Below are 24,796 nucleotides of genomic sequence, written 5' to 3' on the forward strand. Positions count from 1 at the left end.
ACTGCTGCAGCCAAATCCATTTAGGGGACAAGGCAGTCACAAAGCTCTTCCCAGTAGCCCCTTCAAGCTGATGATGAAATGGCTGAAATGCTGCTTCTGACTGAAGGACACCAAGTATTTTTGTAGCAGGGTGGGATCACAGAATATCCTACAGCATATCCTTAGTTGGAAAGGACCCACAAGGATCATCAAAGTCCAACTCCCAGCCCTGCACAGGGCTTTTACTTCAGTTTCAGTTAATGTTTTTAACATAGTCACATAGAAACCCTGTAATCTTTGGGATATTGAAAACCTAAATTTCCGCTGACTGACAACAGCAAGCACTAAACCATTCTTGATGGTTATTGCCATAGTGCTCTTCAGTAAACACCCACTCTGGAAGATTTACATATTTTTAAATATTATCCTTCTTCCTTCCCTCACCCCCCATCTAGAAAGAATTATTCTGCAAGTCAAATGACAATCATTTGACTCATACTAAACAACATGAAACCAAGACTGTCAGTAGATTTACACCACATCCTTTAGGTGTTTAGTTTAGTTTCACATAGTGAAACATCTAATGGCTTTCATAATTTTCAACAGATAACTTGAAATTAGCCATACCACAAACATAGCAGTAGATACAGTTTCAAATAACTCTTAACTGATCTTTTTCTGTGCTGTGAAGAAAACCTCATCATATGTAGAAATAAAATATGCTATTTAAAGCATATTTAAGCATTCGACTATTTTTAGGATTCTCCCCCCCCAGCAGAGCATTATGCAAAAATCAATAACTATTACCTTGTTCTAAAGACAGCATGGTTGACATTATTCTAGGTGTAAATTTGGAACAATATTTAACTCCAATCTCATCCTATAGTATTTCATGCACAGTTTCCAAAACAAATAAATGAGGCACTGCTTTTGTGTGTTGTCCCCACCATTTTTTTTTAACTATAATTTTTATTTAAATAAGACACAGGAACTTCTATACCGAAAAAAATACAAAACAAAAGCCACACATTTCCTTGTGTAAAGCAATATTGTGTGATAACTTGAATACTGTTCAGCACAGTGGCTAGAAATAACAGTACAACTATGTACAAAACTTTAAACAATATTTGACAAATTTCTACAGCTGCATGTAGAATACAATTGAGATAAACAACTGCTGGGAAATTTACATGACAAAGCATTAGCTTTAACACATTTGGTTCAAAACCTCCAAATCTGCTAAGAACAAATGTGCAATTTAATTAATATTTAGTTTCTCGTGGAAAAAATATAAAGAACATGTTATGGCATTGCAAATATTGTACAGAGTTCAGCACTGATCTAAAAACCACTCATCATATCCCCTGGTAACCTAACACCAATAACTGAGACTACAATTTCTTATCTGGACACAACCAGACCATAAAAAGTTCATCATACTGCAATGTTAATCTAGAAAGAAAAATATTAAAAGGAATCGATACTTAAGAGTATTTCCTCCCCTTTATCTTCAGTCTATAAAATATATAGTGTTTTCACCTAGGCCTGAGATTAGTAGGGTTAAAGATGGCTGTTGTGTTTAAAGGATTTTCACATGAAAATGGTTAGAGACCTCTTTCTCCTACTATATTTTGTGAAAGGGGAGTCAAAAAACAGTAACTGTTTTGTAGGCTGCAAATTCCACCTTGTAAGATAGCACAAACAAAAACTCAGTAATAAAAAGAAAGCGATGCTTTATCTCCAAAGAAAGCACATATTTAGTGAGTAGTAACTGGTGGCTCTCACTCCCCCTCCAACCTCATCTTCAGAAAAGGAAAAGAACATAAAGGAGCAAGTTTAAATGCTCAGGAGCTGCAGGCTACTAATCTCTTCAATTCCTGGAAAAGGTGAACTTTATTCTCTTAAGAGCAGACAGCATAAATGTAGTTCCACTGAGCTGAAAGCAACAGAGCAAGAACATCGAGTTATTTTGCCTTTGGGGTTCTCTTTGTATCACAGGAAATTATCTCTGACAGCAATGCTCCTTTTTCCAGAACAATAGAAGAGCACCACGAACCTGATCTTGCCATGTACTATTTTGAGAAAGTGTCCAGCCTGCAAAACCAGGATTATTTTACATGGATTTTTCTTTTATTCACACTTAAGGAGAAGGGAAAGCACACTTTTACACACACAACTTAAGTAACTGAAAGTTATGGGAGAAGCTTTAAGTAACATGAACTTAAAACTATTCTTTTCCCCACCCCTCTTAGAACACCCACTTGCTACTTTCGGACTTTAATCCAAACACAATTACTCACTACATAAATAAAACGCTGCTCATCTAACACTGCTTGACAAATCTGAAAACCTATTTCCAACCAGCAAATGAATGAACATTTCCAAAAGAGAAACTAAACATTAATTTGACTTTTAGACAGTAACAGTAGCATTTCACATCCTTAACTGCCAACAAAAACCATGAGAGGAAATCCCCATCAACCCCTGTGAAACCTGAAAGCATTTCTGTCCTTGAACAAAAACATTCTTGTCTTTCAAAATCCTCTCACGCACAATGTGGAATGTTTCTCATGTACAGCCTAGTACTGAACACTTTATTTGCAACAGTTTAACAGTCATTAACTGAGCAACACCTGAAACCTTTAAATGCCACATTTTTACATCTATTGAAATGAAAGTAAATGCAACAGTTGTTTTACTTGTAAGCACATGACAACGTGATATACACCACAGATTTGCTGGTTCTCCTCATGTTCACCCATGTCCAGGGTCACTGTTCACCTGGATCTGAATGCACTTATTCCAAGAAAGTGGAATGTAATGAGGAAATATTAATGCATAAAACAAGGAAAGGCAAAAGAGTGATGTTCCCTCTTTAGCTTTGTAGCTGTAAAATATTCTATATTCCAATATGATATACATTCCAAGTTACCTGAGTTTAGACTTCAAGAGAAGTACCTGAAGCTAGGCCATAGGGTGGGCACTGTGCAACTGTTGTGGCCATTTTTTTTTTTTTTTTTGCATTGTGTGTATTACAGAAGTTAGAAACAAACACCTGGATCAATTGTAAACATAATCCTGAAGTACAGTATTTTCCATAGGACACAACACAGCAAGACATTTTCTATTCAGACAGGCAACATTTTTTTTATATATATAGAGAGAGAAGGAGCTTATTTATACTGTAGAATTTGAAACAGAGCACAGGACACAGTACTAATCTGGTCAAACGTACTATGAAATGCATAGTCTCCACTTAAAACGCTTAATGATATATGGATTCTGCAGGCATTACTGCTTTCTCACAAAAAATGCTGAATACGGATTCTGTCCCTGCCAAGAACAGTGTTGAGATATTTTTTCGAGTGCTGCTAAGTATTCCGTGTTGTTCTGAAAGGTTGCCACCTCATGCAGATGTATCTGAGCTACGATCTCCTCAGTCCTTGTCTCGGGGCAGAGGCCTGCTCCGCCTTGTCTAGATTAACACGTAGCTCTGAGCAGAGGAATGGTCTTCAGTCTGAATTTCTTGCAAAAGCGGCTGCTGCTGCTGGGACGGCTGCTGTACCGGGACCTCTGTGGAGTCCATTGTGCTGGTGTCATCTGACAGAGATGAGAAAGAGACCCGAGACGAAAGCTGCTCAACAGTCAGGGTGCTCAAAGCTGTGCTTTGTCCAGAGTTTGGAGAGCTCTTCAGTGTCAGGTCTGAAGCAGGAAGGAGGGGGCCCAGAAGTTTTACAGGACAGAAAGCTGATCCGGTTGGGATGAAATTAACCTTGTTTTTGTCAGGACATGAAAAGAGAGGGGCTGAGACAGGCTGACGAGACCTACAACGAGAAAAAACATTATATATCTGGCCGAACGAGATGTTTTTTACGTCACGAACTTTGTGGTTCTACATGTTGCTAAAATGTGAATGACAAGGAATGGGATTAATTGGACAGAGGGGCAAACATCTTCCATATTGGTAGTCAGCTAACTGATCCACAGCATTAAAAATAGTACAGTCACAAAAATGACTTGATAATTACTGGACAAACATGCAACCTCCAGCAAGAAAAATCTGCAGTACATACGCACATGAAAAACTGCAGTAATTTGGAATGGAACAAATTCTTCTTTGATAAAAGCAATGCAGCAATAACACATTTAGTCATTTTAAATCCCTTTAAAAACCTCCATAAAATAGACCTCTCCTTTCTCATACTCCATAATTTATTTGGAGGCTTTCTCCACAACCCAACACTGCTCCTTCACCATCCAGCAGGCAATGAATACTGTCAGAGCAAGAAAGATCCCCTATTTACTTCTTTCATCCACAGGAGCTAAGCATGCAACCTCGACAGCATGTGCTGTGCTCAAATACTGCTGGGTCTAAGGGAAAAAGACATGATGTCCAAGGGTGTAATTTCCAATTTCTTGCTCAGCAAAAATATTGAGCAAAGTCTGTGTCATAAGCATACTACCATCTACAAACCCTTTACATATGTTTCACTTCATTGTATATGTTTTATACGCATTAAAATGCAGCCTATTCATGAAACCGATAATTATGACAAGGAGAGTTTCTGTTTAAGCCATGAAAATTTAAAATCTTATAAGAAATATACGGAAAGAGGTTTATAAATGTTTAGGAAATTAATGTACCTTATTTTTTCTGCTTGGAGTTTAGCTGCCTTTTATAAATGCACAAAAAGAGTTAAAAGACTCCATTTCCTCTTCAAACCAATTTAAACACTTCAACTTCTCTTCTGTACAAACTGTAAGAATAGTTTGCTCCTGAAAAACCCATCAGCTGGAATAGTTTATTCATCTGCAGTTGAATAGGCTCAGTAAACAGGTTTACTGCTTTGCAGATACCAGCTGATATAAAAGGCATTACTTACGACATTTCCTCAAAGACCTTCACTCGCTCACATCCCTCTGGGGGCTCTCGTTTGAACATGTAGCTGTTGTTTGGTTTGGGAGATGAGGCATACTTGGGCAACGGTGAGCTACTCCCACTGTCTGAAAATTTAAAGCAGTTATATTACTAGAGATTGAGAGTGCTTTTTAATTAAATTCGATTTCCAAACAAGATGCCTTTTTTCACAATTTAGCCACTACGCCGGCTTGCTTCTACCACAACGCTTCCTTTATTGCAGGCTATTTCTAACACCCTTGTATAGTACATTTCTTCTGAATAACAGCTTCAGTGCAGGAGTAATCTATCATATAACAACACGTAACAGGAGGATATTTTTATCCAGAACACTGCAATCAGAACAAAGCAGAGCTGTGATCCTGGAAACAAATACATTCTTTATTACGTAGCTCAAAACCCATAAATGAACAGGGTAATATGCATAATACATGCAGAAGAATTATGAGAGGTAATGATAACATAACTTCTCACTGTACAAACAGTGTTACTGAAAATGTGTGCATACAACATGTATCTTATTTTAAAATAATACTTTACTGGAATATTGACCTCATTAGTCTCATGAATAGTTCAGAAGTTGCAAAGAAATAAAGTATGTTCATAACACAGGTACTGATACCTCATCACTACAATGCCCTACCTTACTTGCTTCATACTGTGAAGTTGTTTTAATATCCAAAATAAAACTTCTACAGTTTAATTCTCTCATCACTACTAGCTATATGATACAGGTACACTTCAAATATCTAGCCATCTGTGTATATTTTAAGACAAACTTAGATAACTTAGGACAAAAGGTAAGGGGCAGATATATTTGTACTCAGAAAACGTAAGAGAGAAAGCTCAAGTCTGATGAAGCACAAAAGTTTGAAATATTAAGACTATGAAAGGGCTCACTTTAAACAGTCATGTTGACAACACGATAGTCAATGCATTAAGGAAACAAATTAGGTACAAAAATATTCATAGAAAAATAGCTTTCTGCAGTAGCTTCTACCTTTTCAAAGAGCAACATCTATCTCAGGCTAGTACTAGTGGTTCCCTATTCCCTGCTTGGGATTACAATGAAAAAAATGAAATAGCAAAATTAAAGTGGATCTCCCAACTTACTAACACACTTTAACTGGAGAGAAATAGCTGCTCTTGCTTTAGGTCCTCTTGAGTCTTTCCACCAATCTGGGGTACCTTACCATTTTTAACTCGGTTTATGTTTACTTTGCTGTTGTGCATGTGCTGTTGTATTGTGCCTTTTCAGCAACAATGGAAAATCAACCCAAGCTTCAAGGACTATGATCTAGCTTCACCGAAGTGTACAAAGTTGTCTTTAACAGCTTGCAAAAAGTAGCTCCATAAACTTTCGTATTACCATGACTTAAATACAAAGACTAATCTTTAGACATGTTAAAACATTTCTGCTTCCTCTTACAAGAAACAAATCAACTCAAACACCACACTCCCCTTTGAAGATTTACTATGAAAGATATGAGAAGGAAAAAAAATCAAAACAACCAAACTGAAGTGAACCTCAGCAGTATATTGATTATTCAGCTCTTTCCTGCCATAGAGTGAATACAGAACTTCTATTTACAGAATTTTCAGTGTTAACTATGAAGGCAGAAAACACTTAAGAGATGATACAGATATATGCCAAGTTGGGAGCATGATCGTCCTGTTGGCATCTTTTCACTGTTGGCCCACACAGCTCATTCCAAACACAGAAATCATTAACAGAACCCAGACAGTTTGTTTCCTCCTTCTAATATTTAAAATTGAAGATCCAAGTTTCTATTTAAAAAATCTGAGACATAAAATGCACTACTGTTCATTCCACCAAATAGTGGAAAACCGTGGCAGCACATCCAAGGGAAGAATCAAACAGAATTCAAAGTTAAGTCAGTTCTTGGAAGATTCAGTCTTGTCTACTAGCCAGTTCAGTTTTCAATCAAGGTTTTCGTTTAGTTAGCCCTGTCTGGCTGAAACTTTCTATACAAGACAGCTGCTAAACAACTCTCTCTCTTTACCCTCTCTGCTTTTCAAGTTTGCTAAGCTGTTAGACTTTCATTTTGACCCAACGCGTTGCATGCCACTATTCGAAACACACGTGTGGTTGTCCGGAGGCTCACACGTACACACTGGCTGCTGGTCCAGCACGTACAGCAGCAGTGCAAGAGCAGAAGGGCACTGGGGACACAGGCCTCGAGTTGAAGTGGCAAGAGGTGGAATTCACAGCTTAACCCAGCCTCCACTTGTGTATGCCGTAAGCTCTTAAGTGCTAAACTGTCACGTTATTAATCCTTAATGACACTGCAAATAAATGCATGTTGTCAAAGTGTTTTACGTGCAGGTTTGTTACTCTCTGTGGCCCCATGGCCGAGCCCTCAGGCCTGGGCTGTGTCTGCGCCTCGTGGCTCCCGTCAGCAGGGGGTGCCCTGCGGGCGTGTTCCATGGCCCCCATCCCACCCCATCCCGCTGACAATGATTGAACATTAACAGATGGAACCTTTAACGGGAGTTTTGTTACCACAAACACACAGCAGACAATATGGAGCCCTATCACGTGGAATTTCTAAACATAAATATTTTAAATGGATATACTCTGTTATCTAGAAAAGGTTTTAAGATTGTCATTAAAACACTAAAAATACTGTGTTAACCAGAACACTTAATACCCATAATTATAGCCTGCATATTTTAGAACAACAAAGGAGGCTAACTAAAAAAGAATCTGAAAAACATTTTTTTAAATGACAAAACTTTAAGGAAACAAGAAACTTTGCCAGTGAGCACACTGGGATTTGTTTTTATAGGTTCCAAAATAGCTTTGCTTTTTAAGACTATTCTAAGACTTAACTAACAATCTTAATTTAAAAAACTATGAATCAGATGCCCAGAATTTAACAAGTATCTTCAGGTCATCTTCATGAATGTGTTGCTTGTAAGAGTCTACTAGCAACAGTGAGAATACACAATGCACCTAAAATGCACACAAAAGCACCTAAACCGAAAGCCCTAAAAAACAGGTCATACTATATATTTTTGTACAAAAAAACTCCTCCAAATTTCATTCTCTTATAACTTGGGATGCTTTGAACTTTACCTCTGCCACAGCTGTTGAGCATGCTATGCACACTCTGAATTATAATCTCATGGAGCAGAACATCATAAAACAGATCTAGTGAAACCAGTAGCTTTAATACAAAATCATACAGCCAGGTGCCATTAAAATACCTTCTCCCCTCTAATCAATACTGTTCAGTATCACTGCTCCATTCAGAACAATATTGTCTGAAAATTAGCTTTCACTTTCTTTTGAAAAACTCAGTAATTTTGCAGCTTCTTGCACAAAAGGTAAACCCAACAGCTGATACAGTCCGAAGGGCAGCTGTGAGGGCCTCAGGCCAAAACACCACTTTGCACAAGAAATAAAAGATGCTTTAGGAATGTAAAGCAGTGCTGTGTCTGCACAGAGCACTGGCTCCTCTCAGTGCTCATGTCTTTCAGTTAAACTACTAACCTTCCTCTCCCATTCAGCAAAACACCCAGAAGCATTATTAGCACTGATAATTGTATTTTTTAATGGTAATGTCAAGTTATTCTCATAGAAAGGAAGAAAAAAAAATCTTGGGGTCGAAACATCTACATTTGGTTACACAACAGCAAACTCACTACAGTTTTATCCCAGCATCACAAAACCCTTTAAAACGAAGGTCTGAAAACCTTCACGAGTTTTGGTCTTATAAAGCAGTTAATATTCACAACAAATGTAATAAAATGTCTCTCGAAATTTGCTGTTCCCATATAATTTCTACCTATATGCCTCATTTATCTGTAATTTAACTATTTTGAAGATAACATTCTTATTCAGAACAACTGGCCTTCAGGATCTTGATGACTTGAGAAAGGCATCTTTCTGACTATACTTTTATAAGCTCTGAACAAATTACTTTCTCTCAGAAAACCGCACCATGTTTTCCTAATTTTTACCTTGCCTTTAAAGACCTAAGTTGTGATGAGCAGTTCAAGCTTTTATCTTTCATGCACACAATAGTAAGTACCTTATTTAAACTAATTTAAAAACGCCATTATCATGACTTTACAAAGCTGGCTGTTTATCACTGTCACCTACACACTACTACTAGAGCAGACTTTTGATACAGGCCCAGCATTAAAGCCGCCCTTAAAACTGAAATCCACAAAGAAGTAACTACTCATAAATTTTACTCCAGTTAGCTGTTCAAAAAATCCAAGACAGGAGATAAAAACCCTTGAAAAGCATTAAGAAGGTTAGATGCACTATTTCAAACTGTCTTCACTTGCTACAGCTGATAGTGTACCACTGAAAATTTCTATTATTGTGATAACGGAGTACTAACCGCAAAAGAAATTTTTCATTTCCTCACTTTTTAACTTTTATTTGTTATCAGGACATACAGGAACCAATTTACCTATCAAGATAGATTTTTTGTGTGCTAATACTTTAGTGGATGTCTCTATAGTGATTTGGTCTTGACAACACATTAAAATTCACATGTGTAGTATAAGAAAGAAGTGGGGGGGGGGAGCTAATATCACTGTTATTTTTGGAGCACGGCCAACTATAATGTTGATCTAAGACTTTAATGTGGTTAACTTACACATTGGTACACACCCACCCTCAATTCAAGATTTGGGCAGATGGATTTGTTTTCATTTTGTCTTTTTAAATCCAAGACAGGAAAATACTACTTTTCATAAACCAAGAAAACCTAGTATTTCTCCTGACTTCCCCAAACTTATTGACAAATTCCTTTAAGAATTATTCAACAGATAGTATTTACAAAAAAGTTTACCCTCATTTACAGCCTCAAAATACTGTTGTCTTTAATTCATTTGTAAATCTATGCTAAATCTTAAAATTTTTCATTTCCTCTGTGAAACTTACTACTCTTAGCTTGCATGTTTTACCCAAATTCTGCATCCTCCAAACTAAAGTCCATGTTTCAGCTAGCTGACCAGAAGCACAAGGGTAATTTCATTAGTAAACAGTTGTCAAACAAACCCAGTCTTTTTACACCGGTGCCTCTATTTTCACACTACATGTTCTGTCAGTAACTCTTAATTACTGGAACACCAGTTGTACTCCCTCTATAAAACCAAAGAACATTTTACAGACTTCAAAAAACAGCACAGCATATTGACATATAAACACATAAATTATTCAGAGTTTCTGAGGTGTTATGCAACATACATAGAGAAGTAATTACTCTCCATCAGGTTGTTCAAACTCATATCTGAGCTTCTCACCAAATAGCTTCAAGTGGAATGTAAGAGTTCAGAAGCAGAGTATTTTCAAAAGCAGTCCAAAACTTCATCACCATTTTGAACAGCAAGTAACTCACCCACGATGACTATTCAGTCTACCACAAATCTTCTTGAAACCTTTTTTAAACATAAACATGTTACAGTCTGAATTCTTCACATTAGAATCTTCATAAATAGTTAACTGTTTGCTGTGCTCCTCTGACGTATTTATGGAAGATGTTTGTGAAGTTCCACAAACAAGAGGGAAAAAGATATGTAAACAAACAAAACCAATTTTAAGGTAAATCCTCAATCCCTCCACAGCCATCAAACAAAAACAAAAACTGATGTAATGAGTAAAATGAAGGTAGTTGTAAAAGCAGGACATCACATGCCTCCCACAGATAAAGGCAGGCCATTCTACTCTCACCTTTATCACGGTCATAGAGTAAATCTTCCGTTGAACAAGGACTCCCATCCTGAGATTCAGGAGGGCAAAAGGGAGAGACACATGGTGAGTGACTGCTGCAGCTGCTGCTGCGCTCCTGGACAGACGGAGTCTGAGTGTCAATGCTTCGTGTACTACTACTACGATAGTGAGCAGGTAATGGGGCCCTTCGACCATCAGGGATATCCAAAGGCTGCAAGAGAAACGAAGCAATGCAGGTTACAGAGAAAAGATCAAACTCATAAGCAATGTCAGCCAGTAGCACTCGTAAATGAAGGCCTTTAAGAACAAGAAGCCATTTTTCAAAGAACAGGAAGACTTTACACAAGAAAATAACGCAGTGTGCAATGGACACAATATACATTAATTATGCTGAATTCTGGGACAATGCGCACATGTTCCAAGGCAACTACATCTTCTTAACACAAAGTTAACACCAAAATGCACTTCAACACAGGCTAGTATTATGTTTTTACGTTGTTTCTGATAATTTAAAAAGTCAAACCTCACCAACAAATGCCTCTAATTATACCTAGTTATACAATTTTCAATAAAAAGGTCACTGTTATTCTAAAAGAAAAACAAGTACCCTGACAGAGAACACATTTGGATAAAAGGAAACAGTAGAAAATGTCAAATACAATGACATACTATTGCCATGACAACCAACTGAAATACAACTATAAAAGAAACCATCCATGTTTTGCTAGTAAGTCATAATTCTCTAGCACAGCCCTACATTCCATCCTTTACTTCTACAGATGGTGCACACACAGGCTTATAACAAGGTTCTCAACCTCTGTCTTGAACCTAAGCTAGTAAGCTCTGCCTGCCCATATCAGCATAGTTGGCACTGGCCAGAGTGATATTGCATCCCATTCTGCAATATACTGCATAGACATGTTCACAGCAGCAGATTGGCACGCTCTACTTACTTGTCCTTCCTAGTGGAAAATTAGTTTTTATAATGCAGACAGTGCTGCTTTAAATGTAAGAAATCAAATGGGAATTATAGTTTTGCTTAGAAGTGAAAGGGAAAAAATGCCTGCAAGATTTAAACATAATTTTTATCCTCACATCAGTGAGGATTGCGACCAAGCCACAGAGAACAGCTTAAATGTTCTAGCTACAAAAAATTAATGTCTTTTTCCTTCTCACTTCAAGCGAACATTTTTATTTTATTGCCTTCCTCTTCCCCATATATTCCAAAACCATTACAGCTTGTTCCAGAGCCTAAAATTCAACCCAACACTCTTGCCAGCAACAAGGACATGAAACCTATTGGCCAAGTATCGCATTCTCCCCTTTTCAGCAAGTCTATCCAGAAAACTACCACATATTAAACAAAAAGGCAGACATAGCAGAGCAGGAAGATCATTTTCCTCTTATGAGCCTTCCAGTTAATACCATTTCATATTTCAATTAAGAGTAAAGAAACACACCATAAAGAGAACATTACAGTTCCTACATCAAATGCTGTAAAGTTTGGGCACAGCTGTGTGGTCTGTTCCAACAGCTCAGTTCACATTGCAAATGCGTTACAACATGACTACATGTTGCTATTCCCATCACCCCCAACAGGCCATGACTCATTTAATGCACAAGAAAGACCTGAAGCATTGTATCATTTGTTACACGACAGAAGAGAGGTAAAAAACAAAATTGAAGCAAGAAGAACTGAAGACAGAAATTAGTCTTATAATTATCATAACAAAAATACAAACCTGCTATGCAGAACAGCATTTTTATTTCTGTCTCTGCCACAAAAATTTTGTGAGATGTCAGAAAATCAACTGGATTTTTCTGGATGCCCACTTTATACAGGTCTTGCAAAAGTCTTCTGTGTTCACAGATGCAGAAGGAAACTATGGGAGCTGCACCTTAAACTTCAAATAATGGGATGAAGTATCCTATGTTACCTAAAGAGCCACAGTATAGAACCCTGATGGATTTGTGTTTCTCCCTCCATAAAGTGTATATAATATCTTTCTTCTCATAGAAGTGAGGTAAAAAAAAACGAGAACAAAATTTCACACACTCTCCTATTATACAGAAGCAAAACCTCAGAAATTTAGATTTCTGACTTCAAAGCAAAGCTTAACAGTAAGCATGAGGACACGAATCTAATAAGGAGAAAAGAAGAACACTAAACAACTGCTCATGAAGGGCAAACACTATGCTCTACGTAACAGGTAAAGCAAGGATTCCAGGCAGGGGGAAAAACAAAAATTAAGTGATCACATAATTAAAGGCTTTAGGATAACACAGATGTTCTTCCACACCTGGATGAACAATGTAATCTTAGGTAGTCAGGAAGCATATCCCAAATCACATATTTCAATCTCCCCTCAATTAAAGCCTGAGATACAAAAATACTCCATATTTTTAGACATGCATCTAAATATACACGCAAGTAGAAAAAGCTAAATATTTGTCATTCTTTCCAACTACAATAACTTTTAAGGCATAGAAAATGCCAGTGAGTATTTCAGATTACTGTGTTTTTGTATTTATTTTTCCCTTAATACTGAATCAAAGTTTTGAGAAGTGCAAAAATCTCCATGAAAATACCAACTAGAAGTATTTTGCTTGTTAAAAAACTGTATGTATTAAACAAAATCAACATAAAAAACCACTTTCAAAGTTAATTTCCATGAGTCATGCCCAAACTATTGTAAAACTGAAGTTCTCACAACCTTACAACATCAGAAATAGGGTAGCTCATTTGGTGCAGCTGCTATTAGTTTCCATAATGCCCAATGCATGGAAAACAATTAGAAATTACTGCATTCTGCTGGTTTTGAGAGTTTTTTTGCAAGAATGTCTAGTCATGTACTAACCTTATGCCAAATGCATTCTGACAGGACACCTGTCAGCCCCTACAGGACAGTGTGTTCTTGGACACAATTACATACTGCTCTCATCTCCCTGCAAATCTGACAACAACATGTATTTCTGAATACATTGTTAATATTCACCACCTTGTTGTCAGTATAAATCTTTTTGCTGGAAAAAAAACCAAGAACACCCAACTTAGGAGGAACATCAGGAATGCTATAAGGATATACCACTGGAAGCCTTAAAAAAAAAAAAATCTGCTCCTCACAAGCTGTACATCTATTTTGGACACAACTTCTTGAGAACAAAGCATTCAATGCTTTTGATTTTAAAACCTTCCCCTTTGGAACACAAAGGCGGACACAGGAAAGTGCTTCTTCCTACTGGCATCAATGAAGCCATCAATGCACTAGATGAGGCTGCAAGTGCAAAAACCATAATGCATCCTGGGAAGGAACCCTTGGAAAAAACTCAGACTTCTCAGATGAAGGCTACGAAGATTTAAGTAAAGCTTCGCTGCATCTGTGAAAATTAGGAAAAGTCCTTTTATTACAGGATTAAGTTTTCTGATAGGTTCATAAAACCATCTTGCTATCTCTTTCCAGAAGCATTAGAAAGTAAACAAGGAAAACAGTAATCATTTTATTTCTGTTGTGTCCATCAAAATTGTCTCATTTCTAGTTATTTCTGTACACTTGAAAGATAACTCCAGTACTATGTTTTTCCTAATAGGAGACCTATGAGCCCATGTTCTGCTACAGGGCACTTTCCATGATTTTCACAATGTATTCTGTAAGAGGGAACATCTCTTATACCCCAGTCCCTACATTAAGGGAAATAAGTCCATCATTTTATTGTACCACAATCTCCAGTGTTTGTGTTGTGGAGTCACAATGGGTTAGAGAACAAAAGCCTGCCACAACTTCACAAAGAGCTAATTCCATCTTACAAGTATGGTGGGAACAGAGACACACCATCACAGTTTTTCAATGTTAATCAGGAAACTACAAAAAAGGAAGGAAAATATATCCAAGAATTTTGAATAAATGCATTAGAACATGAATTAAAAGTTTATTAATAAATTTAAAAGACAGATGATTAAGAAGTCACTCAATGAAGTCAACTTAGTTTTATGAAAGCAAAAAGAGAACATCTTTAGCTAACTAAGCAAGATGAATTATCTGAAAAAATATACACATACCATAGCTAAACTGCAAAGACTAAAATATTTTTAATGTTTTGGCCACTTATAATGCAATCCCTCTAAACTTGATGGTCAATTAGATTATTAAAACATAATGACATAATGACATTACTAATCATAAACTATCTTTGTGAAACACAAAAATAACAGGACAATAATTTTTTTACTTTCATAAGTACAATTTCAATCAACATTAAGATACTACTAAAAAAAAAAAACAAAAAAGAAGGTTTCAAAGAACTATCAGAAGTCAGCATGAGAAGTCAGTATGAGAAAAGACAGAAAACATTTTCAAATGGATCTATACATTCTTAAAGTAGGATTACAAAAATTCGAGTCAGCAAAAGGGAAAATAAAGTATGTAATGTCATGCCCTACAAAACTAAAAACAAATCTAAAAAAAAAATTTAAATTGATTTGCGTATCTGAAGATGAAGCAAGTATAAAACTAGGAGGAAAGTTTCATTGGTTATCTATTTGAACTGGGAGCTAAATTCAAAAAGCAATTCAAGTAATATCTATAAAACTATCTTTGAAACTGCTTCAACCTTATATTTGTCCTATATATCACCTGATTTCAATATATATGAATAAAGAAACAGCTTGTTAGAAAAATGAAAATTGTAAATTTATACTGAAGAGAGACCAACAGAAAAAAAAATTCAAGAACATTAAATTTTAAAAATTTACAAAGTTAAAATGCATTTTATTTTACTTGGGACAGCCCAAATGTGGTTATCGAAATGAAAGAAATCACAAAGCTACTAATGTAGTACCTAAATTTGGAAATAATGAATAAAAATTGAAAATTGGGCACTGAGCTGCAACTAAAGTAAAGATATTATTCCTTCTCAGTGGTTTTAGCAGGTTTTGTGTTATTCCTCATATCTCTCCTGGCAAGTGAATACAGATTCATATTAGGGCACAAAGTGTTTCTGCAGCTGGATAGATCAATTCATATGAAAATTAAGGTTTGAACATGCACTGTTAGAACTGTGAAGTAAACATGGAAACAGGCTAAAAGAAACCAGCTGAAAATGTAGATGCACATCCATTACAAGTGAGTCTATAGAATGATCTATCCTTCACACATCACCCAAAGCAATCAACTACCTTTGATTGCTCTTTTAAAATAGTTTCTAAAAATACAGAACACTACAGTAAGAAAGAATGGTAGAAAACAATGAAAAATTAATTGTTTCTCTAGCAGTGAAACTAATGAAATTTGGTTTCCTATGGTTTATCTTTTGTTCAGTAATTCCTAACCTTTAACCTAGCTACCCCAACTCCCCCAGGCTAAAACACAGCTAAACTGTTGTATTAGGAGAAAGTTCACCAGCAGTAAGATTAAGTAAATTACGATCTTGTTATGATCCTCCATAAGCAAACTGAGACCTAGTAATCTCAAAGACAGCACTAGGAGTCCCACTTTAGGTCCCACATGACCAGACTTTACAGAAATTAACAGTTACATAGCAGGAAACAACCTCTGCCCACAAAGATGGACTTGACTTCAAGGGCAATGTCTGATTTATGACTTTCTTTTGTGTCTGAAAACTCTTGCCAGCTAAATGTTTGGAGGAAGGGTTCACTATTGCCTTGGTTTTGTAAACTGCTGAGCACCTCTGGCCCAAATCCAACAATGCACTTAAGTATGTGCTTAACTGTTTTGCTGGATCAGAGTCAGTACATTCAGTAACACAGGAGAGCTCTGCATCCCAAGCAATAAGCTGTTAAAAACCAAGGACAACATTTACAAAGATGATCTGTCTGATAGATAAATGAAATATCCTCTCACTATAGGATATTACAACCCTAGCCATAGCAACATCAATGGTTCCACTGCAATACATACATTTTAATTCCCTCTTTGAAGATGGTGCAACAAGGTTTATTGATTTGGGCTTACCGTTTCAGTTTTCACATCTGATTTTTTTTTCCTTATTCCCCTGTTATAATACACACCTCTTCTAAAGGAATAAGACATCCAAAGGAAAGTAAACACCATAATACTTCTACTACTACAATATTTCAATCTTAAGACTGGTTTGCCCACACAAGTAAGACTCTGGAGAAGCCAAAATCACTCCAAAACTTTTAAAGTTTACTACCAAAACGAAGAACTACAAATATCAGGTTTTAGAATCTTAAACCTGTGATTAAAGTTTTATAGCTTGACTCATATACTGAATTGCTATTACATGACCATTCATGAGAAAAGCACCTACACTTTGGAGAAGATTAGAAAAACAGTGGAGTAGTTTATTCCACAGCAGAAAATTTTCACTGGCTATTTAGGAAACCGTGGCTGTAAACCAAGTATTTCACATTTAAAGTGTCATCAAAGAACTAAGATCCTTAATGACAACTCCAATGCTCTAATGCAAAGCTGCCTCATTTGTTAGTATTTCCCATGCAGAGCTCTCCCGCAGGTTTCATGGAAGTAAAATGGTCCACATTCAGTTTATGGGGAAAAAAAGCATTAAACAAAAAAAGGAGAGCATAGCACAGCGAACTTACATCTTTCTCAAGAAAAAGAATGCAAAAAGAAGCAAATACAATAATCTTCTGGTCTCTAATTATTTATTACTGCAGCCTGAAGTATCTGAATTTTCAAGCACTTGCACTTTGCACAAAAACTTTCAAGTTCTCTACAGAAAGGGCACTCTAAACAAAGTATGTTTGGGCAGAAGCCCTTTAAAAATAAAACAGAAAAACCAAAAAAAAACCCCACCATGCTAAAACATTGAAACAAAGTTTTCAAACAAACATTTCTTTGAAGAAAATTATTTGTAATTTCAGCCAAAAGGAAAGTTTCTCACGAGGAAGGTTTTCCATGTGTTTATAGATTACAAAGAAAAAAACCACCATAAACATGTTACTATAAGCTTACCTTGGATACTTCTTCTTTTCCACTGTTCTCCTTAATGAATACTTTTTCCAGTTCAGGACTTATTCCTTCTACATTACACGGCACACGTGACACAGTTGATTTTGGCACTGAAATGTTTGACAGTGGCATAGGGACTGATCTGGAAATACAAGCCTAGAAGGTAGAAATCAACATGATTTGAAAATGGAATAAAGACAGAAGTCTGAGACCAATGATAAAAACATCAGTAAGAAACTGTGTATTAATTTTGCCATCTAGAAGATCACCTTCACTTGGTGAATTCAAATAAAAACAAATGCCTGTATAAATCTAAATCCAATAAAATCACTTCTACTTAACTCATAGTAGTATTCTATAATCAAAGCATTCTACTACTTCCCTTATCAGTAAGTAGACATATATATGTACTTCCCAGATGCACAGACTATGGAATACACCATAGGGGAATGGGGAGCATGTGGAGCACTGATGCTGATGTTTTAACACGATCAAAAGGCATTTCATAACATTGCTAAAGCTTAACAACTCAACTGAAATATTCACTTAATGCACTTTTATTCTCTTTTGGTTGGCTTTAGCAAACGAAAAACAAAACATTCATTCATTAGCTTATAGCTTTTCAGAACTTTATGTCAAAGGTTGTAACAGAAATCATCCTGAATTTAAGAATCAATCACATAAATAAATACAAATATGGTTTTCAGAAAAGCCTGTTGGAGCGGAGCTCTGTTACCAACAGAAAACATTCCCAGGAGTGCACACACATCAACCTTGAAAGCTTCACCTTGGCAGCAGCCACACTGACAGCCATGAACAGCGCTCGCTTGTCAATGTGTTCTCCTCTTGCTCACAGAATCACAAGATGCTTAAGACAAAATGTAAAAATTTTTTCTGAGTTCTTATCAAGTGAACCTTGCACAATGTGCAGCTCCAAAGGTGATCTTGCAAGCATTCTTTGACTCTGACAAAACACTACCTGCAGGACAGCTTCATCAGAGAACACCTTGAGAAATCAAAACTTTGCACAAGCAATGACAAAGTAAGCTCCAAGTACTAAGGAATGCCATGAAGAAACATATGTCCTAGATGGATTTCAATCCAAAGACTGTTTGTACTGTGACTATAATGGCACAGGTACTTGCCACAGTTTACTTTGAAATGTAAAGCAAACCCTTTCCTGTGCAAAATGTAGTAGAATCCCTTGTTATAAAGGCATAAAAGGTTCAGGAAGAATATCAAATTCCTATATGTCTTCATCCCAAGATCAGGTTTTAACTACAAAATTTTATCCAAACAGAAGAAGGACCATAAAGGATCAGCCATCACAGCTCAACCACTCCTTTATAAAACACAAGGCAGTTAAAAAGGCAGTCAGGAAGTAGGAAATACCAGAACAGAGCCAACATTTCAGGTGTTCAAACAGGGGCCTGTTACTAACACGGTCCAATTTAAGGATCCAACAGGTGAAATTTAATCAGGCTCAGATGTCTGCACTGTCAAATGATTAAATGCTTTCTACAAGTGGCTTAAGATTCATGAAGTCATTGACTGAATCTTGCTTGAGCTTTGGAACTGTAATTGGGTTTCAGTTTTGCTGGCAGGTTGTAATGACTACAGCAAACACTGCATTGGGCATTGCACCCTGCTTTGTTACCCTCTTTATTTTCTATTTTTACTTTTTAACTAGTCTAGAAGAAATTAGGTTGCAAAATTGACAGGCCAATACCTTCCAGAGGAGCAGGTACTTCTAAAAGCATACCACAAAAATCAGTCTTGAAAGCAAGTACATATTGCTGGAAGCACAGCCTTATCTGGTCACGCTCACAATTTTTACAGCATCATAATACATTTCAGTTGCTACCCTGCTGCAACCCTCCTTTTTTTAATTATATGACGACCATCAGATAAACTTCAGCGAAGATGTGGTAGCATCAGATTGTTAAGCATTTCTGTGTGCCACACAAGAGCACAAACAGAAGACAGATGGGAAGGCTCAGCAGGCCATTCTCCCAACCCTGATAAGGCAGGAGGCTACTTACCTGAGTCTGACTGATTGCTATATGGTTGCCATGGAGAGGTGACTGACGTTCTTTCTCTTTATTGTGACGGCTACTCTGCTTACTGCGCTGAAGCTGCTGCCTCAGTTTGGCAATCTGCTGGAAAGAAGTTCAGGTGAAGTGAGAATGAGCTACCGAACGGGTAACTGCTCAAATCTTCACATAGAAAATGAATCACGGACATTTTAATTCTCTTTGGAGGATTTTATAGGCATATAGGATTGCATTAAAGCTTCTTTATGCTTATCAGATACTTTCTCCAAAGTATCTGCCCTATTCACCAACCTGAATACACCAACAGGCTGAGTTTAATTACTGAATTTTCCCATTTACACACAAGGACTGCAATAACTGATGCAAACAAAAGCAGTAAGAATGACAATTTGTAGCAATTTCTGACCTATAATGGTTTAAGCTGGGGACTTTGAAGCCTGCAGTTTAATTTATTTGATCTTAAACCAAACCAAAGTTTTTCAATAATAATTCATCATAAAAGCAAAGCGCCTTCACAAACAACTGACAATCAAAATGCATTACTCATCTTAGAGACCTTATTTAATACATTTAATAGCATTTCCCTGCAGGCTAAATTATCACAGATTCCTTGAGACAGACAGAATTATCTTTTCTGCTGTCTGCTGCAAAGATGTCTAATCAAAAGTTACATATTTTAAATGTCAAATACAACTAAAGACATTATCCATTTGACCTCCTCCCTAACAAGAAACCAAAGAATTTCATCTGGGGATTCCTCCACTTACTTATTCCTCCTGGGAAATTTCTACATGAAAGCAAGCATTTACCTCTATAAACATTGTCTCAGAAGTTTAGACTGTGTAAATTCACATAACAGGTACAGACTCTTCCTTAAAACTGGATAATTTGTTCCCTTTGGGCTCAAATCCCACTGTTCCTCAGGCTCACCACACTGGAATAAAAGGCCACATATAGCCCCATTTCATTTTTAATTCAGAAAGAGATACAATTTTTAAAAACCTGAAGGGCAAGTAAGGAGAATGAATGCACATGGAATTCATTTGTCAAAGAACTTCTCCAGCTGAAAACTAACCTCTCTTTCTGAGTGACAGCTTACAAGTACACACACTGTGTGGTTAATTCGAAGTAGTTAAATATATCACTAGTACTCTTGCAAAGCAGCTCTGTGGTACAGAATCACTTCATGTCACTCTTCAAGTGTCAGAGATGACAGTGTGGTTTGGATGGAGCTTTGCTCCAGGCCATGGAATTTTCCTTGTGATGTTTCTGGTAGCACTCACTAAAGAACAATCTACCTTTGAGGCTTCATATCACCTCTTGCCACAGCTCATTACCCATATTCAGAGAACTGCTACTCAGAAATGGCTGAAAACTTTCATCTTTCAACAACAGACAAACAGTTCAGACTTCCAAAAGGGTCTGCATATAATACGCATCAAGAAAAACAGAGCTGTAATACAACTGAGTTACTAACACAGATGAGCTACATTTAGAGAACTGGGTCATAATCTCTTGATGAAGGATGCAACTCAAGTACCATGTTGGAAGAAATTTTGCAGTCTGAAGAGATATTTCATCTCTAAAAAAATTAATTTGTCCAGAACTTCCCCATTCTCCCTGTAGGAGTACCAGCCACTATGAAACCTAACTCCATAGATGAAAAACCAAGCAGGTAAGTATACATACATCTACAAATATTTATGTCTTACATTGGAATGTTGGAGAATGGAGAGAACTGGGAAATAATCTTCATCTTCCCCTTTAAAAACTTAAAAACAGAAGAGAAAAATGATGTCCAGATCAGAAGAGAGCTGTGGATAGAGATGGCTGGCTACAATAATAACCAGAAAGCATAGGGAGTGCTGTATATAAATCTTTCACTTCTACTGTGTCTCCTTGATGCTGAATACTTCCTCCTAGTAAAAAGTTAAATGCACTGTTTAATTTAAATGAAATCTGGTTTCTGGGCTTTCCCTAGGAGCACACTATTCAAAAAAACTACCTACACAATTCCACCTCAGAGATCTGGCTGACTGATTTCTGTCACAAACAGCTTGCAAATCTTTGAGAACATAGCCTCTCACTGTACAATTCAGATAGTGAAAGCACTAAATGGAAGAGTGTTGATAGGCTGGTATGTCTCTAGGCTAGCCAAAGCCTTGAAGTTCTGATACTGTGAAAGGAATCATGGATCCCTGCAATTTAAGGTTCTCTCAGCCACCTCAAGACTATGTATAGTTTGGCAGACAGTAGGTTCTTGACAGTAACAGACAGAAAGAGTCATCCAGAAGAAACAGAAAGATGAAAAATTGTTGAAGAATTTGACTGTATCTGGAACTGATATGATCACTTAAGCCAAACATGCAGTGCAGAGAAGAAATAGATATGCCTTTTCAGAACATATGTCCTTAACCCTGAACTTGAAGGACCATGGATGTCCATGATGTGGTAGTTACCACTGGACAAAAAATGAGAAAGTAAAGATGGGCATATAAATTTCTTATTTATGCTCTGGACACAGGAGACAGAGGCTTGCCAGTACAGGCAACCAGCAAGCAGGCAGTGTCGCCGAGTATATGAAATCCTCTAAACTAAATTATGCTCCATCTCTTCATCAAGGGGAGTTCACGGTGAATCTGCCACTTGCTAAAGATAATCCTGAAATTGCAACAGCTTTTTTCTTCTACAAGACTACCTTTTAATTGCTGATTATTCTCTGTCTCAAACTGAAATAAAGCCACTACTACTTAACAGGAAGAGGTGCAGTAACAACACGCTCCATTTTCACAGAGCAGCTAAAACAGAAAGGGCTTGGGACACCACTTCCTTCACACGCCCAAGTCCTGACCATGAATGTGGCTGGGGCATACACAATAATATTAAGGAACACATGTAAATCACCACAAAAGATTTGTATCCTAAAGCATCCACTCGTCAAAGACATCAAAGCCTTACACATATGTGCACTTAGGTCCATAAAATATTACAAGTATTTTAGTATACCAATTCAAATGGTCAGCCTTTCTTCTTCCAGCAATCATTCTCTGCAATGTTGCTCATGCATTGGAAAGACTCTTCACCTACTTCAAAGTAATTTATAAAAAAAACCCAACAACAAAAATCCCCAAGAAAACACAAAGATTAGTGCATCTTATCAGAAATAAACCTACACAAAGTCATTCAGGGCACAAACTTTCAGTTCAGCTTTGATGGTTTACTGTCATACAGCAAAAGATAAGATGACCATCACAGATTATTAAAAAAACAATTTAGGAAAAAACCCTATAAATATATTTTTTGCTTGCTGAATATTTTTACAACTCAAAGTGTACTTGAAATAAATACGAATTTTGTCTATGCCACTTGTAATATGCATGCAATAGAATATAACTAATGGCAAAAACCTGAGAAATAACCAAATTACCTTGGTTCTTTACAACACCGGGATAATCTGAATATCCTGGTAATTCTTCCCTTTTGAAGGGACCTAGATGCAGACTATTAATATAAAGGAACATGTCACTCTCCAAATGCTCATTAATATTTACCAGTCAACAGGTTGTATTTCTCCAGGTCAGGTTACACAACATGGTAACTTCCTACTGTTGAACAAACCATGAACCCCTTGTTAATGAGTGAGCTCCATCTCATTCATTAGCCATTTGTTAATAAACAAGTTAAGAGTAGGTCAAAGAGCAAAACAAGCATTAGAAATTCACTCTAAACCTTTGAATACAATCTTTCAATTGGTATATGAAAGCACATAAGGCATGCAAGCTCTCATATTGAATTCTCTTTTATTCCCACATCCTTTTCAAGTACTCTGTTGGAGCAGAAGGGACCTTCCAATGGGGGGCTGCTGGTGTCCATGTAACAGGTACAGCACACAGAGCTGCTTAAGGGAAGTGAAATATCAACTGTCTGAAATATGTCTTTAAAAACCTATACAGAGCAAAAACTACTTGTTTTAAACAGTGGGTTTTTCCCAGTTCTGGGTAAATTCCAATTCAGGGTAAGCTGTATCTAAAATTGTCCCTGAACAACTTCAAAGAATTTCAAACTAACTCTTCAGGTTGCAAGGGGAAAAAAATACCAGCAGTTCAAACCACTACTTGGTTTGTGTCCAGTACAAAGACTTGAGAGCAATCTCTATCTCCCAGTCAAGATGTGTATCTATTAAAATAATGTTAAAGCAGTTTGGCACTATTTTACGCGAGTTAACTCAAGGTTTCATAAAATCAAACAGTTCACCCTTCAGAATAAACAAATTTTTAAAAAGTAGATTTTGTCAAGAAATTATTAAAAATGTACACTCTATCATTACAAAGTTCATAGAGACAGCAGGGGACATTTAAATTTTTAATAGACCCACTACAGGAAAGCAAACAGTGTCTATTTCAGTGCTAGACAGATTCGATCCTAACACATTATTATTTCAATCAAGGGCAAAATAAGCTTCACTACACAAAGTGAAATTCTTTTTTTAGATGGTAATACAGAATTCGTTTTCTTGCTTGGGATCTTAAGTCTATACCACACCCACTTTTAGTTTTTATAATGCAGACCTTTTTCAAAGAGCTAACCAGTTGTATTAAACAAATCTATTTGATTGTAACAGTACTCAAACTAACCAAGGAAAAATATTTTTTTAAACTTAATAGCATATTCAATCTTATTTTATCAAAATCAATTAAAATTCTGTGTACAAGTGTTTGCCTAGTTTATGTCAGCAATGTAATAAAAAATACATGCTAAAAATCACTCCATTAATTGCTGAAGCAAGAAAACATGAATCCAAACTCCTAAGACAAGCCAAGGAAACTACACACAGTTATCTACATGTTTACTGTTGAATGCTATGGGAAACAATTCAAAATGCTGAGCAGAACACTGTTACCTACGTTACACATAACAAATGCAGTCGCCCAGGAGAAGGTGATATTTTTATATTCATTACTTAAGCTCTTGCTTTCAGGTGTCCACAGCTTTCTCAAATTTTCTCTGAAGTCTACTATGCAACGTTCTGCTCTCCTATCTCCTTCACATCAACAACTTCATTACAAGTAGCAGAGGTGTTTTAAAGAATGCAATTCAGAATGAAAAGGGGTCAGAAGAGATTTTTACCATTTTATGTGCCAAAACACATTATTGTAGCTTTTTCCCTGAGAAGCTCTGTTTT

The 24,796-nt window shown here is 36.7% G+C and overlaps 1 protein-coding gene across 3 annotated transcripts in view; it reads right to left on the reverse strand.

Annotated features, from left to right (window-relative positions):
* Positions 1-951: 951 nt before the first annotated feature.
* The window catches only part of GLCCI1 (glucocorticoid induced 1), a 38,967-nt gene continuing 15,122 nt past the window's right edge, over positions 952-24,796 (reverse strand). The window contains exons 4-8 of one of the 3 annotated variants that reach the window (XM_018075697.2): positions 19,603-19,716; positions 17,564-17,716; positions 10,611-10,821; positions 4,863-4,983; positions 952-3,803 (exon numbers count right to left, since the gene is read on the reverse strand). In XM_018075697.2, coding sequence (XP_017931186.1) covers positions 3,455-3,803; positions 4,863-4,983; positions 10,611-10,821; positions 17,564-17,716; positions 19,603-19,716 — 948 coding nt within the window. In that variant the 3' untranslated portion in view covers positions 952-3,454. Of the gene's footprint in view, positions 4,984-10,610; positions 10,822-17,563; positions 17,717-19,602; positions 19,720-24,796 lie in introns of all 3 variants that reach the window. The other 2 variants (XM_018075696.2, XM_029961811.1) reach the window with 2 other exon arrangements.

The sequence above is a fragment of the Manacus vitellinus genome, unplaced genomic scaffold (genome assembly GCF_001715985.3).
Source record: "Manacus vitellinus isolate BGI_N305 unplaced genomic scaffold, ASM171598v3 scaffold_3_pilon, whole genome shotgun sequence".
NCBI lineage: Eukaryota > Metazoa > Chordata > Aves > Passeriformes > Pipridae > Manacus > Manacus vitellinus.